At 42.7% G+C, this 16959-nt stretch overlaps 1 protein-coding gene across 8 annotated transcripts in view; it reads left to right on the top strand.

Moving 5' to 3' along the window:
- The window catches only part of EPHA3 (EPH receptor A3), a 427612-nt gene that overhangs the window by 355680 nt on the left and 54973 nt on the right, over positions 1-16959 (top strand). For all 8 annotated transcript variants that reach the window (XM_033941962.1, XM_033941961.1, XM_033941964.1 and 5 more), the window contains exons 11-12: positions 6322-6507; positions 10566-10627. In XM_033941962.1, the coding sequence (XP_033797853.1) occupies positions 6322-6507; positions 10566-10627 (248 nt within the window). The remainder of the gene's footprint in view (positions 1-6321; positions 6508-10565; positions 10628-16959) is intronic.

The raw sequence follows: 16959 nt of genomic DNA, 5'->3' as shown, positions 1-16959 counted from the left end.
AACCACATTGCAACCATGACCCTATTAGCATAAGAAACTACTTTTGTCTGCTTGTTCTTGAATATGAAGCCCATGATTCCTATAATAACTTGTAAATTCTTGTTAGTTTTCATGTGGTGATGCATTAGAAACTTCAGATTTAGTTAACATAGGTACATTACCTGGGGAATTCTACAAACCTAGGCACTGCTAGGCGCCCTAATTGCAGCCTCATAGCAATGCCTAAGTTCGGGATCCACGCCCAGTTTTTATTTTTTAATTGGCTTATTCAGCGTGGTAATTGACCATGCTGGTTTTCAGCCAATCAAAAAACCAACCAACCATGAATGAATCAATTTAAGAGTTTGGTGCCGAACTGTTAGGATGCCTAACAATGCCTATGTTTGAAGTAGGCATGGTGATGGGTAGAAAACAGGCCTGATTGACTTAGGCGTTGTTAGGCATCTAACCTAGGCAGACTGTTGGAAGATTTTGTGGGACTTGTAATTGTTGTGGTTAAGTTGATGTGCAATTTGTGTCTGTTTTACTGCAATCCGCTTAGGTTCAAGCGGAACAGAAATTTTTAAAATAAATAAATGTTGATGAGGTCAATATTCAAAGTCAGCACTGTTGATAATTGTTAGCACTGGTGGTTAAATAAAACACTGATAGTCAGCCCATCTTTTTGATATAGATTTCAATCCTTAGCCCTACTCCTCTGCCCTCCAACCCAGCCCGCTGATTAACCATTCCTCTTAACTGTATTCATGACATCCTGTTTGTCTGTCTTGCCTGTTTAGATTGTAAGCTCTTTTGAGCAGGGACTGTTTTCTTAGTCTTTGTGACTCTGTGCAGCACTACGTGCGTCTGGTAGCGCTATAGAAATAATTAATAGTAGTAGTAGTAGATATCCGAGCTGCAGCCTGCACTGAATATCTCTTCACCGTGGTCAGTGCCATGCTAATATTGAGCCTGGTATCCGGAAAGCTAACTGAGTATATTTAGGCCCTCTTTCACTAAGGTGCGCTAATTAATTTAGCGCACGCTAAACGCTAACATGTGCATGTTAGTCTATGGATGCGTTAGCGTTTAGCACGCGCTAATTCAATTAGCGCGCACCAATCGGTTAGCGCACCTTAGTAAAAGAGGGGGGTTAGTGATTAATTGTTCTGGCTTAATTTGATCCAGGCAGTTATTTGGATAATGGTCAGAATATCACTGTGTTCGGATAATTACCTGTTCTGGCCTGGCTCTACGCATGCACCACTCCTGAACTATCTGGATAGTGCCAAGGCATTCTGTAAGGATGTTTAGCAGCACTATGTGGATAGTGTCACTGAATATCCACATTCCATGGTGGATAAGACGTTTAGGGGTGAATTTAAACATTGTTACAGCCTTCACGTAGGCAATAGGTATAAAACGGCCTTCTTAGCCTTTAGCATGCATTAATTCCCTTAACACGTGTTAAAGCCTTACTGCCTGTGAAAAAGCCCTTGCCCTTGCACAGTGTGGAGGGTAGGGGGAGTAAGGAGGGTGTGGGGGAACAGTCCGCCCCTAGTGCAGTCTACATAAAGGTGTGCTACCCCTCCTCTCCACACACCCCCACACCCGCTCCTCTCCTTGTTGCACGCATGTGCCCCTGTACCTTTTTAACTTCCCTGGTGCGAGGTTGCTGCCTGCGTCGACATTGGCGCTCTCTCTGATGTCACTTCTGGGATCCACACCTAGGAAGTGAAGTCAAAGGGTGAGCCGATACTGATGTGAGCATGCTGCTCATGCTGGAAAAGTTAAAAAGGTATGGAAAAGGGAAGGGGGCACATGTGCAGTGGGGTGGGGGTGGGGTGGGGAAGAGGGCAAGGAAGGGGTGCTACTACCCCAGGCGCCGCTCACCCTTATTACGCCAATGATAATCCTCCCTTAAGGGCATAGTTATCAACATTGGCTACTTTCTTCTTTCTTTCCTTTCTCTATTAATCTCTATTCCTGTTCTCCCTCATCTTTTTCTCACATTGTCTCCATGAACAATTCCATCACTTTGAACTTTTCTTACTACTATGGTCCTCTGCAGTTAAATATATATTTGTAGATCCTTTATACACAAAGCTTTATATTATTTTTATGTATTTGAACTGCTCCCTATACTTTTCAAAATACTCAATAAAAATTTATTGAACTAAAAAAAAAAAAAAAAAAAAAGACATGTTGCCACTAAACGTATTATTTCAGCACTTGTTGCTCTTATACCTAAGGGCATCAAGTTAATTTCATTTAATATATTTTCATAGCCCATGCTTTCAATCCAAAAGGGTGTACAGAGCAGGTCACAATAAATAAAACATGAAAAAAAATACATCAGTCAATAAAACCAACCACTTATCACATATTTTACATAAGGAAAAAAAATTGCAAGACTGCATTAAGGGGTTTTGCAGTAGTTTGCCTCTGTGCATTGCTGAATGTGTCAGAATTTTCCTTCAGTGGTTATGACATGGGTAGAAAGTGGGTATGGAAGAATTAGTCAGCTAATTTGTTGCACTTACCAAGCACCATCTGGATAGATTTAACATAGAGCTGCTCACAGCCTCCAAAACAGGAGCCACTAAGGGCTTCTGGAACAGGTACAGTCTGTTAATCTGAATGTTAACATACAACCTGCAATAAAAAATAATGGGCATGTCCCTTCTTTTGTGGTCTCGCCATGTGTTAAAATCCTGCATTACGGCAAGTTATTCCTAAAAGGTAATGCACGTTAGTAAAAGGGATCCCTAGTTACTAATAACTGAGGTCAGCCATAAAATAACACGTCATAATTGTAGCCCCATTGATAACTTCTCAGCTACTGTTATTCAGATAAATGCCTTTGAATACTGGGCTCTTAATTAATCAATTAATTTATTTATTTATTTTAAAAATTTCTATACTGTTTTTTCCCAAAACGGTTTCAAAAAGTTACATACATAAAATATTTAAAAATCGGAACAAAATAAGAACAAAACAAACAAATTCAATCTTTACATAGGATCAATTGCTCAAAGAAATGCATCTACAAATAGTTGTGTTAACATTTTCCTGAATGAATTCCTGTCTCTACATTTTCGAATTTGGCCAACAAGGCTATTCGATAACTTAACTCCTGCACATGTAAAAGTCATGGCATTCGTTTCTGTATACTTAGGATTAGCTTTCGTTTTTAGCAATGCCGAACTCTCAGAACACAATGATCGTAATGGTTGATACTCAGACATCAAGCTCTTACAAAATTCAGGAATCGTACCATATAGAAATTGGTGATATAACATAATTGCTTTATTTCACTTCCATCATGTTGATTATGAAAAACTGGGTTTGCCGACGACGCACTTTGAAGCCAATAATGAAAATGCTCATTTATAAGGCAGAGTGCAGATTGCAGGCAGAATGTATCCGTATACGTTCAAATCTGCATGAAAACCATTCCAGCAGCATGGTAGGAAATGATAAACAGAAACCAAATATAATGTATTCAGTTTCCACATTTAGGGCTCCTTTTACTAAGGTGCGTTAGGGCATTAATGCGCGGAATAGCGTGCACTGAATTGCCATGTGCGCTAAACATTAACACCAGCATTGAGCTGGCATTAGTTCTAGCCGCGTAGCATGTGGTGTAGCATGCAGTAATATCCTGCGTGCACTAAAAACGCTAGCGCACCTTAGTAAAAGGAGTCCTTAATATCCTTCCCATGACTTAAGTTTCAAGTTTATTTAAAATTTCTTATACCACTCAATCAGACTTCTGAGCGGTGTACAATAATAAAAACAGTAAACATTGTACAACTGCAATAATCAAGGTTAAAACTCACGTACAAGTGACAACAGGGGCAATTAGTAAATAAAGATTACAACCTATGACAAACAGGAACAAAAAGCAAAAGGGGAGAACTACAAAATTTGTAAAGAATAGGCAGGGAAGTAATTTCTCAAGAAGAGGGAAAATGATGAGAATTTAGCCCTTTTAAGGGCAGTTATATTTTGAAGGCATCCTGGAATAGAAATGTTTTTAATTTTGTCTTAATTTGAGGTAAAGATACTGTATGTATATCCTAATCCAAGGAGAAGAGGCTGTAATAAAATGTCAATTTTGCATGGGTAAACCTAATTTTGCTTGCATAAATTGTTTTGATCAATGCCTGCTTTACAAATTGCGCAGATTACTCATAGGACGGTAACCCTGTTTCTAAATGAATGCCAGGAATGTGTTCTCTTTCTAGGACTGCGGTTCTGCCTGTAATTAGGAACACGTCAGTAAATTATTTAATAACTAACCCATATGTTCCTGAAATATCTGTTCTGGATGTTACACATATTGTTGCTCTTAACATAGAGGCAGATAGCCAAATACCAGTGAGCGGGTAACGTAGCCATAAAAGTTATATGCTTAACTTTATACCAGTGAATTGCAAACTGTGTGCCTTGGTGAGATTCCGGGTGTGCCGCCAGGGATTGAATGACACGACAAATACTGAGTGCCACTTCCGGCATCGGCGCCTTTCCTACTCTCTGCTCCCACACAAACCTTATCTCATTTTCCCTGAGCTAGGGGATGTGTCTGGAGGGCTTCTGAGCATGTGCAGATGTCAACATGATGATGTCATGCGCCATCTGCACATGCGTGCAACTTCATCACATCAACGCCCTCGCATGCTCAGAGGCCCTCCAGACATGGCCCCAAGCTCAGGGAAAATGAGATGAGGCTTGTGTGGGGCGGAGCTGGGGAGTGGAGCGAGACAGGGCAGGGGGCAGAGCGGGGGATGGAGTGGGGTGAGGTTGTAGATGTGCCACAGAAAAATATTTGCTCTGTTAGTGTGCCATAGCAAAAAAAAAAAAGTTTGTGGGACACTGTTTTATGCATGTATTCAGCATGACATATGCACATTAATGCACAGAAGAATAGGCAAAAATCTGAGGGAATGGTATAGTTTAGGGGGTGAAGAACTTTTGGGCATGAAAGAGGAGCAGGACTTGTGTGTGATAGTATGTGATGATCTTAAGGTGGCCAAACAGGTTGAAAAGGTGATGGCAAAAGCTAGAAGGATGCAAGGGTGCACAGGGAAGGATATGGACAGCAGGAAAAAAGAGGCATTGATACCCCTGTATAAGACTCTGGTGAGACCTTATTTAGAATATTGTGTACAATTCTGGAGACTGCACCTTCAAAGAGATAAACAAAATGGAGACGGTCTAGAGGAAGGCTACTAAAATGATCGGTGGTCTTCATCATAAGGCGTATGGGGACAGACTTAAATATCTCAGTATGTATACTTTGGAGGAAAGGTGGGAGAGGGAAGATATGACAAAGATGTTTAAATACCTATGTGGTATAAATGTGCATGAGGAGAGAGCCATTTGGCCTTTATCTACCGTCATGTTTCTGTTTATGCACATAATTTTCATCACTTAACTTAGGACAGCCTTTTGTTGTGACCAGATAAGTACAGAATTTATGTGGTAAAGGCTCAAGGTCAGCATTCTAACCCTTCCTCTAATATGCCAATAAATTTTGAGGTACATCAAATTGTGTGCAAATAAAATATAGCCTCTATAATGGGCAGGAGATTCAAACTCTTTGAATATCAACCTCATATTTTTTTTCCTTCAGGGATTGGGAATGCTGTTATTCCAGGAGAAAGAAATCAATATAGGACAGGGGTGTCAAAGTCCCTCCTTGAGCACCGCAATCTAGTCAGATTTTCAGGATTTCCCCAATGAATATGCATGAGATCTATTTGCATGCACTGCTTTCATTGTATGCTAAAAGATCTCATGCATATTCATTGGGGAAATCCTGAAAACCAGACCGGATTGCAGCCCTCGAGGACCGACTTTGACACCTGTGATGTAGAGTGAAAATACCTGAAAAGTAGACATGGTTAGAGGTGCAGAATAGGTGTGGTAGACTTAGGTGTCACTAGGCATTTGAGGTAAGCACCAGTATATTATGCCAGGTAAAATCTGGCCTAATGTACTTGCACCTACCTCTAGGATGCCTAGCAATACCTAAGTCCATTAAAGTGCTGCTAGGTATGATTCTACAAATGGTGCTGTGTGGTTTATTGACAACCACATGGAGCAGAACCTACAAGTCCTATATCTAAATCTCTTGAATAATAGGTATATTATTGATTACTTGCATGTACTAATACCCTCCAATTTTTATCCACAAGATTTTAGTTCGTCAACTAAGAAGCAAGATCTAAAGTACCTTAGCCGATTTAAACTGTCATATCAGCTACCCTGAATATGCACATTTACACATTATATCCCAGTGAGTTTCGCTGACATTATTTTGGTCTCCTTCCTTAGGAGAATTTGGGGAGGTGTGCAGTGGACGTCTGAAGCTCTCATCCAAAAAAGAGGTTGCTATGGCAATAAAAACATTGAAGGCAGGCTACAGTGAGAAACAGAGGCGGGACTTCCTGAGTGAGGCTAGCATCATGGGACAGTTTGACCACCCAAACATCATTCGACTGGAAGGCGTGGTCACCAAAAGTAAGAATGAGCTAGTTGATGTGTGGTGCCTATTTAGAAAGCATGCTGTAAAGTTGTTACAGTCTCCTGCTGTATCTATAGTATTTACAGTAATAGCCATATAACCACAAATATTGCATGTTGGATTATACTATATCAGTGCCTTGCAAAGTGTGCCTCCCGAGATTTCAGGTGTGCCGCGAGATGCCAGAGAGGAGGAGAGGCGCCGGTGCCAGCTGATTGCCTATAAGATGTGCCTCTCATGGTGAAAGGCACATCCTGCATGCAGTCATCCGGCATCAGTGCCTCTCCCTCTCTTCATGCGTCCTCCCTTCAGGCACTCCCCACTGGCAGCTCAGGGCCCATCTGTAGGGCCTTCATGCATGCGCAGATGTCAACATGATGACATCACACATGTGCATGACATCATCACATCAATGGCCACGCACTTCCAGATGCCTTGAGCCGCAGCCACTACGTTTAGTGTGCCATGGCTTGACAAAGTTTGCGAGACACTGTACTATGTAATTGACTGAAAATGAAAGAACTATTCTGCAGGGTAGTAATGGTTTAACATAACATAACATAACATAATAATTTATTTATATACTACTATACCATTAAGTTCTATGCGATTTACAAAATGAAATAAAAACTGCACATTTACAGTTGAATATAATACATTAATTTCCTAAAAATATCTACTTGAAATAACATTCCAGTCAATATTCAAAGTGATTTAGCCAGCTGCTGGTCAGTTAAATCACATGATCAGGGCATTTTCCCAAGGGAACATTTGTTAGGATGTATGCCACTAGAACAGACATGATTAAGATAAATTGGAAAATATCTCATATGCCCTTTGTTTGCTGCTTTTAGATCAATGGCCTGCTGGGGGCGCTGTTATCAGTACTGCTCCAAAACTAGACTTATGCCAGCTAGGCACAAAAGAAAAAAAAAATTAGAAAATAGAATCTGAAAAGCACATTGCAGGAGAGTTGCAAAACACAAGCAGATTTTGTAAACCAATTAAGCCCTCCAGCCTCTAATTGCTTCAGTACAGTTAGTTGATAATATCCACTCACTGCCAGAGGTTTTATAATGTGTTAGAACTAGAGGTATCAATATATCCTGGTTTGCCTTAATTGTAAGTCATTATCATTAGTGCAGGTTTAATATCCACAGAATATTGCTGTAATTATCGATTTTAATATTACAGAACAGCAAGGCCTTTGTAGACGTTATCCTTTTTTTGTACACAGCCATGGTTTTATGACTGTCGAATGGATAAAGCTTCTTGCATAGCAACACAAAAGACCTTTTCACTGTTGAAGCATGAGATCAAGGGCTCCTTTTACAAAGCTGTCTTCTTAATCTTAGCCAGTTTCTAACCCAGTTAGTGACTTTTCAGTTAGGTGCTAAAATGTTATTTAACTGGTCAGAAGAAGATCCTGGCTGGTCAAATAGATTTGCATATCAGCTTCATAAACTTTACAAAACCCACTGTGAATAGAATTAATGTCCACATATTTTGATATGAATCTACTTACTAGCCTTGTGGTTCCCAGTCTTTTCTATGTTTTCATTGTGTTTGATCATGATCCTGGCTTAATTTCAAGTTTTAAGAGCAGCTTCCAAATGTTTAGCTCACATGCATGTAGTTCAGACAGAGCATGTAAGATACGCACACCCACTTCTAGAGACCTTAATAGCACTGAATGCAGCAGCCTTTACAAGAGATATGAGTCAAATGTAAACTGAAAACGTCCTGCCCATTTTATTCTGAAAATTTTAAAAAAAAAACATTTTTTGTTATACTTCTTCAAAGAAAAGAATCATAACAAAGAAAGGGTCACATGGCTTTGAGAATATACCAATGCAAATAGAGCTGACCAAACAAAAATCATACAATTAATAGGGAAGAACTGTCATTTGGCAATTTACCTAGGAAATGTCAGTGCCATATGTTGGAATGTTAGACTCACACTGAGCCGCAACGGTGCATGAGTAGCCTTGAGACATGTCACAACATGCCCAGACTTTGTTTCAACACGCTTGCCACTTTCTTTCATACTTAAGTAGATAAATTATTGAACACCCCTCATAATAGCTGCCATACTGGGTCAGACCCAGGACGGGATTAACATAAAGGCCAAGTAGGCACGTGCCTAGGGCCCAAAATGGTCAGGGGGGCCCGATGAAGAAGGACATCAACATTGTTTTTTCCAAACAGCGATGGGCTCCTCCAGCATCGATCGGCAACGCGGGCCCCCCCCCCCCCGATCAGCAACGCGGACCCCACCCCGATCGGCAGCGCGTTCCCCCCCCCCTCGACGGAAAGTAAGACAAGCAAGCAACGCGGGTAAGAAAGGCAACGGGAACTGTAATTGTGAAAGCGGTGCTGCTTGCCCAAAGCTCCCCTCTGACGCAGCTTCCTGTTTCCGCCTGGGCGCATGGTGAAGTGAGGCGGGGCAGGGGGCCCAGTGTACTTGTGTGCCTAGGGGCCCTTGATGAATTAATCCTGCCCTGGTCAGACCAATGATCTATCAAGCCCGTTATCCTTTTTCCAATAGTGGCCAACCCAGGTCACAAGTACCTGGCAAATTCCAAAGAGTAAAAATAGATTTTATGCTTCTTATTTTAGGAATAAGCAGTGGATTTCCCCATGCCCATCTTAATAACCTTGAATTAGCTAGATTGTGAGCCTTCGGGAAAATTAGGGAACTTCTAAGTACCTAATTTTATTTTATTGTAACCTGTTCTGGACTCCTGGGGAAGACGGCTATAAAAATGAACAAATTAATAAATAAATTGTTGAATAAAAACATTCCAAGTAACCACAAATTTTTATTTGTGTCATTAATGAATATAGTACGACTCTAGCTATAGACAGGCATATTGTATTATACAGGGTATGTGTAAAGCTGTGAAAGTGAGGGGTGAAATAGATGAACCCCAGCTCTGCACAGGCATAATAGATGATCAGGAGGCCCATGCCTTAATGAGCTTACACTCTGAATGAAAAGAAGTGGCATGTGACTAGGGAAAGACTACGGAAAAAGATATGTCATGAGTCCATATCTGAAATTTACAGGCAAACAGGGCAAGTGGTACAAAAAGAGACATCTTGAGAAGGCTAATGCACTTCAAGTAGGCATTCAGAAAACGATCCCATCTTTGCATGGTAGCAATTTTCTCAGGGGTGGTAGCTTGAAATTAGAAGATTTGTGGACATTTTGATGAAGAAACAGGGGAGGGGCCAGCCCCCACTCCTCTAAATTTGTTTCTCATTTTGACTTGCCTTTTCTTGCCTTGAGGCCTAACACGGCAGTGCTGCAGTTTTCCGCTCCCAGTCAGCACACACGTTCTGCTAATTTTCCAAATAATTTAAAGCAAATTGTAACCTGCTTAGCCAATAAATTTTAGTTTCACTGTTAACATGAGTTGTTATAGTATACTGCATGTGACTTCGTTTTGAATGAATGTAGTATGTTGCTTTGATGCATGTGTTTCTGATTAAAAACAAATCCCCACGGGACGGATGTGAAAAATGGCATTCTCAGTCTCAGCAGTCCAACGGCGAAGAAGAGGGAGGGATACCACTTGCATTGTTAGATACAGTTTACTTTTTATTTCTAATAGAACTAAAATAGGGGTAGGGAACTCTAATTCTTGAGAGCTGTATTCCAGTCGGGTTTTCAGGATTTCCCCAATGAATATGCATGAGATCTATTTGCATGCACTGCTTTCAATGCGTATTCATTGAGGAAATCCTGAAAACCCGACTGGAATACGGCTCTCGAGGACCGGAGTTCCTTACCCCCGAACTAAAGGTTTTTTTAAAAGAATGATAAATCTTTATGCTATGAATTTTAGTTAGTAACTAAGGGCTCCTTTACTAGTGGTTTTAGCGCGTGCTACAATGCCGCATGCGCAAAATGCTAATGCCTTCATAGAGCTTGCGTTAGTATTTTTCATTTAGTGCGCACTAAAAACACTAGCGCTTCTTAGTAAAAGGAGCCCTAAGTATGTGGCCTAATCATGTTACTTATAATTGATTGGCTTAATATATTTGTCAGGTAAACCAGTGATGATTGTGACGGAATACATGGAAAATGGATCATTGGACAGTTTTCTCCGGGTAAGGACCAAGACTCTCCTATTCTGTATGTGTATGATTTTTCTGAATGTGGATCAGCCTATAGCTGCTCAGTACCATACTATAAAGCAGTGTTTCTCAACTCAGTCCCGGAGTACCCCCATGCCAGACAGGTTTTCATGATATACACAATGAATATGCATGAAATACATTTGTATATAATGGAGGCAGTGTATGCTAATCAAGTTGATATCCTGAAAACCTGACTGGCAAGGAGGTACTCCAGGACCGAGTTGAGAAACAGTGCTATAGAGAAAGAAAAAAATATATTGAATGGTTATAAGCAAGGACAGGAGAAATAGTAGGCCAAATAGACAGGATAACAGTAAAGATGTGCTGAGCCAAGTAACCAATTTGGTTAGTGTTCACATATTCAAATTTTTCTGTATCGTTGTGTGCTTTTTCATGGTTTGTTTTTTTCACTTATCCATTTTAAATACGTGGAAGGGCATTATAAAAAAAAACCGTCTAAGTCCCCTTTTGGCCTAAGTCCTTAAACGTTCAACGCAGAAGCAGGGAAAATGTCCATAATCAAAACAAACGTCCAAAAAGGAGTTTTGTTTTGATTATGGCCTGCCTCTACTAAACGCCCAGATCACCACTACATCTACAAGTACACCCCCACGACATCTACATTTTTTGCCCATAATGAACCAAAAAAATGCCTAAGCCCCAAACGTTCAACCCAAGGGCTTTTAGGCGAAGGAGGAGCCAGTCCTTCGCCTAAAAGCTGGATTCTGTAACCGGTGTCTGTCAAAAACAACACCGGTTACAGAATCCCCCCCTCCCCCACAAAGATCCAGGCAGGAGGGTGGCCAAGCCCTCCTGCCCTGTCGAACTGCGAAACCCCCCCCCCCTGACAACATCGGGGCAAGAGGGAGCCCATGTGCTTAAGGCCCCACCAACAGGAGGAGCCTGTGGGCGGGGTTTCAGCCGCCTGGTCCAATCCGGCCCCATTCTGGAGCCGGCTGGCCTGCCGGACGGGTGGGCTTGGCACCCGTCTGTCCAGCCAACATTGAAAGGTACGGGGAAGGGGAGGGTGGGGCTGGGGGGGTCATGGGGTCGGCCGGGGGGGTCACGGGTCGGCGGGGAGGCGATCGGGGGGTTGGGGGGGGTCGTTGGGGGGAGGGGGGTTGTGTCGAGGGCAGGAGGGCCTGGGATCCCTCCTGCCCATATTGTAGTGGGGGGTGGGGGGTATGGGGTCGTCGGGGCCAGGAGGGCTTGGGCTCCCTCCTGTCCAGATCCAGTCGGGGGGGGGGGGTTGCTGGGGCCAGGAGGGTTTTGGCTCCCTCCTGGCCCGATCGTACTCGGTGGGGGGGGGGCACGATCGCTGGGGCAAGAGGACTTGGGCTCCCTCTTGCCCCGGTGTTGTGTGTGTGGGGAGGGGGTTGGGGGGATTCTGTAACCGGTGTTGTTTTTGACAGACACCGGTTACAGAATCCAGCTTTTAGGTGCAGGACTGGCTCCTCCTTTGCCTAAAAGACCTTGTGTTGGGCGTTTTGGGCTTATGCGTTTTTTTGGTTCATTATGGGGTATAAGTGTAGACGTCGTTTGGGTGTACTTGTAGACGTAGTGGTTGGCTGGGCGTTTAAACAGCTGAAGGTAGAGGCAGGTCATAATCAAAACAAGGACGTTTGTTTTGGTTATGGACACTTTCCCTGCTTCTGCTTTCAATGTTTAAGGCCTTAGGCCAAAAAGGGAATTAGACGTTTTTTTTTATTATGCCCCTCTATTTGTTTATATGTAGTTTGGGTTTTGGTGGGCTTTGTTTTGGGAGTGAAGTGTGTAGAGGACTCTGAACTGTTGCTCCCCCACTCTCCCGGTGGATAAGGATATACACAAAGGGTGGGAAGGGTGTTGAGGATAGGTCACAGCTTAGCGGGAATGGAATGGATATGGAATCACTGGGGGCTTTTTGGGTTATGCTATGAAATTGATTTGAGAGCATTACTGCCTCAAGGGAGGGGAGTTTTGGGGACTTAGCATCACTGTGGGCCACTGGAGGTACTGGGAACTTTTCACAGCTAGTTTGATAATGTCTAGCAGAATGAGTTATTAGGTTGATGTTTAATGTTATGCATTTTGGGGTATTTGCAGAGTTTACCAATTTATATATATACTAGTCTTTAAGCCTGTTACATTAACGGGCGCTAGAGCAGATGTCTGTCTGGGTTTTTTTCTTTGTCTCTCTCTCCTTGGACGCTGTCTGTCTGTCTGTCTGTCATTCATTCTGTCTGTGTCTCTCCCTGGCCCCCCTGCCTACATGTATTTCTCTGTTGCACCATGCCTGCCTGTCTCTCCGTGGCCCCCTTCTGTCTCCCCCCCCCCTTCCAGAGCAAAGCATGATTGTTTTCTGCCCCCCAGCACACCCCTTTCCCTCTCCCCCTGTTGTGTCATGCCTGCGTGCTCCGTGGCCCCCTTCTGTTCCCCCTGATGATTGCTGTCTGCCCCCTCCCCCCAAAGAAGCCCCCTTTCCCTCTCCCCCTGGCCCCTGTTGTGCAATGCCTGCCTGCCCCATGGCCCCCTTCCATTTCCACTTCCCCTCCCATTCTTCCCCTCCCTCCATTCCTCGAACTGGAGCTGGGGCTGCATCGTTCACCTCTCAGCCCAGATCACCTCCTTCATGGCAGTGGGCTGGGCTGCAGGAAGACCGAGTGTGGCGGCAGCGGCAACCCCGACTCCTTCAGCACCATGTTGGGAAGGTGGAGAGCGGCCTGCGAGGTTCGCTACAGCAGCTGGTGAACCTCAGCAGGCCGCTTTGAAGAGCAGCGGCAGCGGGAGGGAGGAGTCCTTGGAACACGCGCCTCCAGCTAGCGCAGGCGCCGTGAGGTGTGACACAGAAGCACACCTCATGCTACCAGGACTCACAATCGTTCAACAGCGCATGTGCGCGCTAGGGTTTTATTATTATAGATGAAACTGTTGTCCTGATTAGCCAATCAGGGACTTCCTTATGCTCCTTCCTAAGGAAGTCTCTGATTGGCTCAGACGCCTCAGGCCCCTCCCAAGGGGCACATGATGCTTCGGGGAGGGGCCTAGGGCCCAGTGTCATCGTGAAGAGAGGAGGAGCAGGAGGTGTTTTCAGTATCTCCTGCTCCCAACTTTAAGGTACGGGATACAGAGGCCTGGAGGCGGATGGGAGCCTCCGGTGGCAGGAGGGATTGGGCATCCCTCCTGCCTTTTTCTTCTGGGGGGAGGATTTTCTGGCAGGAGGGAGTGGGTATCCCTACTGCTGTTTTTTTTTTTTGGGGGGGGAGGGAGTGGGCATTGGCACCTTCGTGGCAGGAGGGTGTGGGCATCCCTCCTGCCATTTTCTTCAGGGAGGAGGGTAGAGGGAGGTCTTTTCTGGCAGGAGGGAGTAGGTCTCCTTCCTGCCATTTTTTTGGGGTTTGGGGGGGATGGTGGCTTGGAGGGTGCTAGTGCAGGGGGAGAGCTTTTCCATTAAAAAAAGCAGAAATCCTGACAGCAGTGACAGGAGGCTGCTTCCCTTGTCACTACTGTTAGGGCTCTGCGCATGTGTCAATCACTGAATGATTGAGTCGTTGGGTTTGCATGTAAATGATTTCCACCTCCATGCAAATTATTTACATGCAAACTTGATAGTGATTCAATCGCTGTTGGAAAATTGGCCAGAGAATTGGCCAACAGCAATTGTCGCTATCTTTAGTGAATCTACCCCAAGTCCTTAAGCTAAGTCTCTCAGTTTATTTATATGAACTTATAAGTGTAATTATGAAAGACAAAAGATGCATAAAAGAATATGCTAAATGAATATATTGTATAGTTAAGATTGATGATAAAGCTTGCAGATTGAAACATTTTTCAGCCTCGAGTGGTGTCGTTGAGGTCTGACTGAAAATAATATATATAAATGTAGTTATATGGAGATAATGTGTGAATAATGGAGATAATGTGTGATATATGCAAATATAAGAGGTAATTATAGATAAAGGCATTCATGCCTAAATTTAGGACCTGTTTTACAAAGCCGCGTGGCAAAAGCCCCGAAGGCCTTTAACTCTCTATGGGCTTTGAAGCTGTTACCGCGCAGCAGCTTTGTAAACCAGACCCTTAGTCACAGGCATTTGTCCCATGTTTTTGTTGGTGCAAATGGCCATGCCTAAATTTGTTTTGGTTCCTGGGTGTAAGCTCTATTCTATAAACCATAGTTTATAGAATAGTGTTTTTTTGGTGCCAGATTTTTAGGTGCGATATAAAGAACTCAGTACTTATTGCGGTGTCATATTAACAATATGTGCATGGGATTAACTGTTACTCTTGATAATTATCAGATTAACACACACACACACCCCTCTTTAACAAAACTGCAATTGCGGTTTTTAGCACAGGCTGGCGTGCTGAATGCTCTGCGCTGCTCCCTACGCTCATAGAGTTCCTAAGAGTGTCAGGAGCACAGAGCATTCAGCGCACCGACCTGTGCTAAAAACCGCTATTGCGGTTTTGTAAAAGGAGGACTAAGAAACTAACAAAGAAAATGCAGTAAAACCTTGGTTTGTGAGCATAATTCATTCCAGAAGCATGCTTGTAATCCAAAGCACTTGTATATCAAAGCAGATTTTCCCATAGGAAATAATGGAAACTCAGACGATTCGTTCCACAACCCGTAAACTTTAATACAAAATACTATACGTACTTGAATTGCATGACCTCGCTCATTTAGAACAGTCTCTATACTCCCGCAGCGTCAGAGAAGCACCATCAGCTCAGTTGTGATGATGTGATGTGTGTATTTTGGATATACTCGTATTGTAAGACTTTGCTCGTTTAGAACAGTCACTACACTCTTGCAGTGTCAATGAGAAAAGAACCATTGGCTCAGTTGTGATGTGGGTATACTGTATGTACTTGTATTGCAAGACATTGCTTGTTTATCAAGTTAAAATTTAATAAAATGTTTTTCTTGTCTTGCAAAACACTTGCAAACCAAGTTACTTGCAATCCAAGGTTTTACTGTACCTGTTTTGGGAGGAGGGGGAAACAGCCTGGGACCACAGAGCAGTTAGCAATATTTCAAGAGGCATCTACTTTTCTTTGTAAAATATTTGCACAAGTAGCCAAGAACGCACCTTAATTTGAGGCATGATCTTTTCACCAGCTTTGAGAGCTGATGTCACTGTCTGCATCTTTGAGGTTAACAAAGACATGTAAATTATAATGGGCTTCTAAGCTCCACTTATACTTTGCCCGAACTCCACCCATAAGCAAGCCTAAATAAAATGTTTACAATCACTTCATAATACAGCTGCAAGATTACTCTGTAGAGCAGAAAAGATTTGATCGGTGACACCATTTGTTCATTCATCTTCGCTGGTTACCCATCCCTTTTCGTGTTAGCTATAAGATTCTCACCATAACTCAGAAGAGCCACAATATCTGTTCGCGTTAGCTGTCCATTAGATGCCTGCCCTGCTCACACCCTGAGTTCATTAGATACAAACTGTTTCATTTTGCCTATCCCAAGCTCAGCCTACCGTGAAGCCATGTGTCATTCAGCTTCCTTTTTCCTATCACCAAAACCATGGAATGATTTACCACCACAGATCCATAGTGAAATGTCATCTCCAAAATTTAAATCATTTCTGAAAACCCCCCCCCCTTTTTTTTTTTTACCTTAGCTATAACCTCTTTGAATTGCTTTTGATACAATTGCTTCCTTTCTTACAGACCAGGTGGGTGGACACTCCTGCAAGACAGGGGCTCTATAAGTCATGACTGTTGATTGAATGTAGTCTAAATTATGGCTTTCTTTCCCTCTGTGTACGTTTTTTTCTAGAATGTGTATTATGTTTTTCTATATGACACCTGTGTTAATTATTTCCTTTTGTGTTTCCCCTCAATGTTTCTTCTTTACTTTATGAATTGTAGTTCATCCCTTCTTTCCCATGTTTATCAATGTTAATAATCATGAGTTCTTACCCATTATTTAATAATTGTATGTACTGTATTGTTTGTTTTTGTTTTTTATATTTAATAATTGTTAAATTTAAAGTGTACATCGCTTAGAATATTTGATTAAGCGATTTATCAAGTCATCTAATAAACTTGAAACTTGAAACCTCCTAGATATACACTGTAAGTACAGGCGATATAGCAAGTTTTTACGAAACATAAACACTAACCCCCATTTTATTAAGTCCGACAGGGTGGGCTGGTGCATTAAATGTAGCAACTGGGCTTCAGAGCATTTGCCCCTCAGCAATCGGCTGCACAGCTTAGTAAAAGGAGACCTAAGTATGCAGCATCAAACGATGCACTTACTTTTATACTGGTCATGTTGTACATGAGTTTGTTAC

The sequence above is a fragment of the Geotrypetes seraphini genome, chromosome 4 (assembly GCF_902459505.1).
Source record: "Geotrypetes seraphini chromosome 4, aGeoSer1.1, whole genome shotgun sequence".
Taxonomy (NCBI): Eukaryota; Metazoa; Chordata; class Amphibia; order Gymnophiona; family Dermophiidae; genus Geotrypetes; species Geotrypetes seraphini.
Note: the sequence above shows the minus strand (reverse complement) of the source record. Positions and strands in the feature narration are given on the sequence as shown.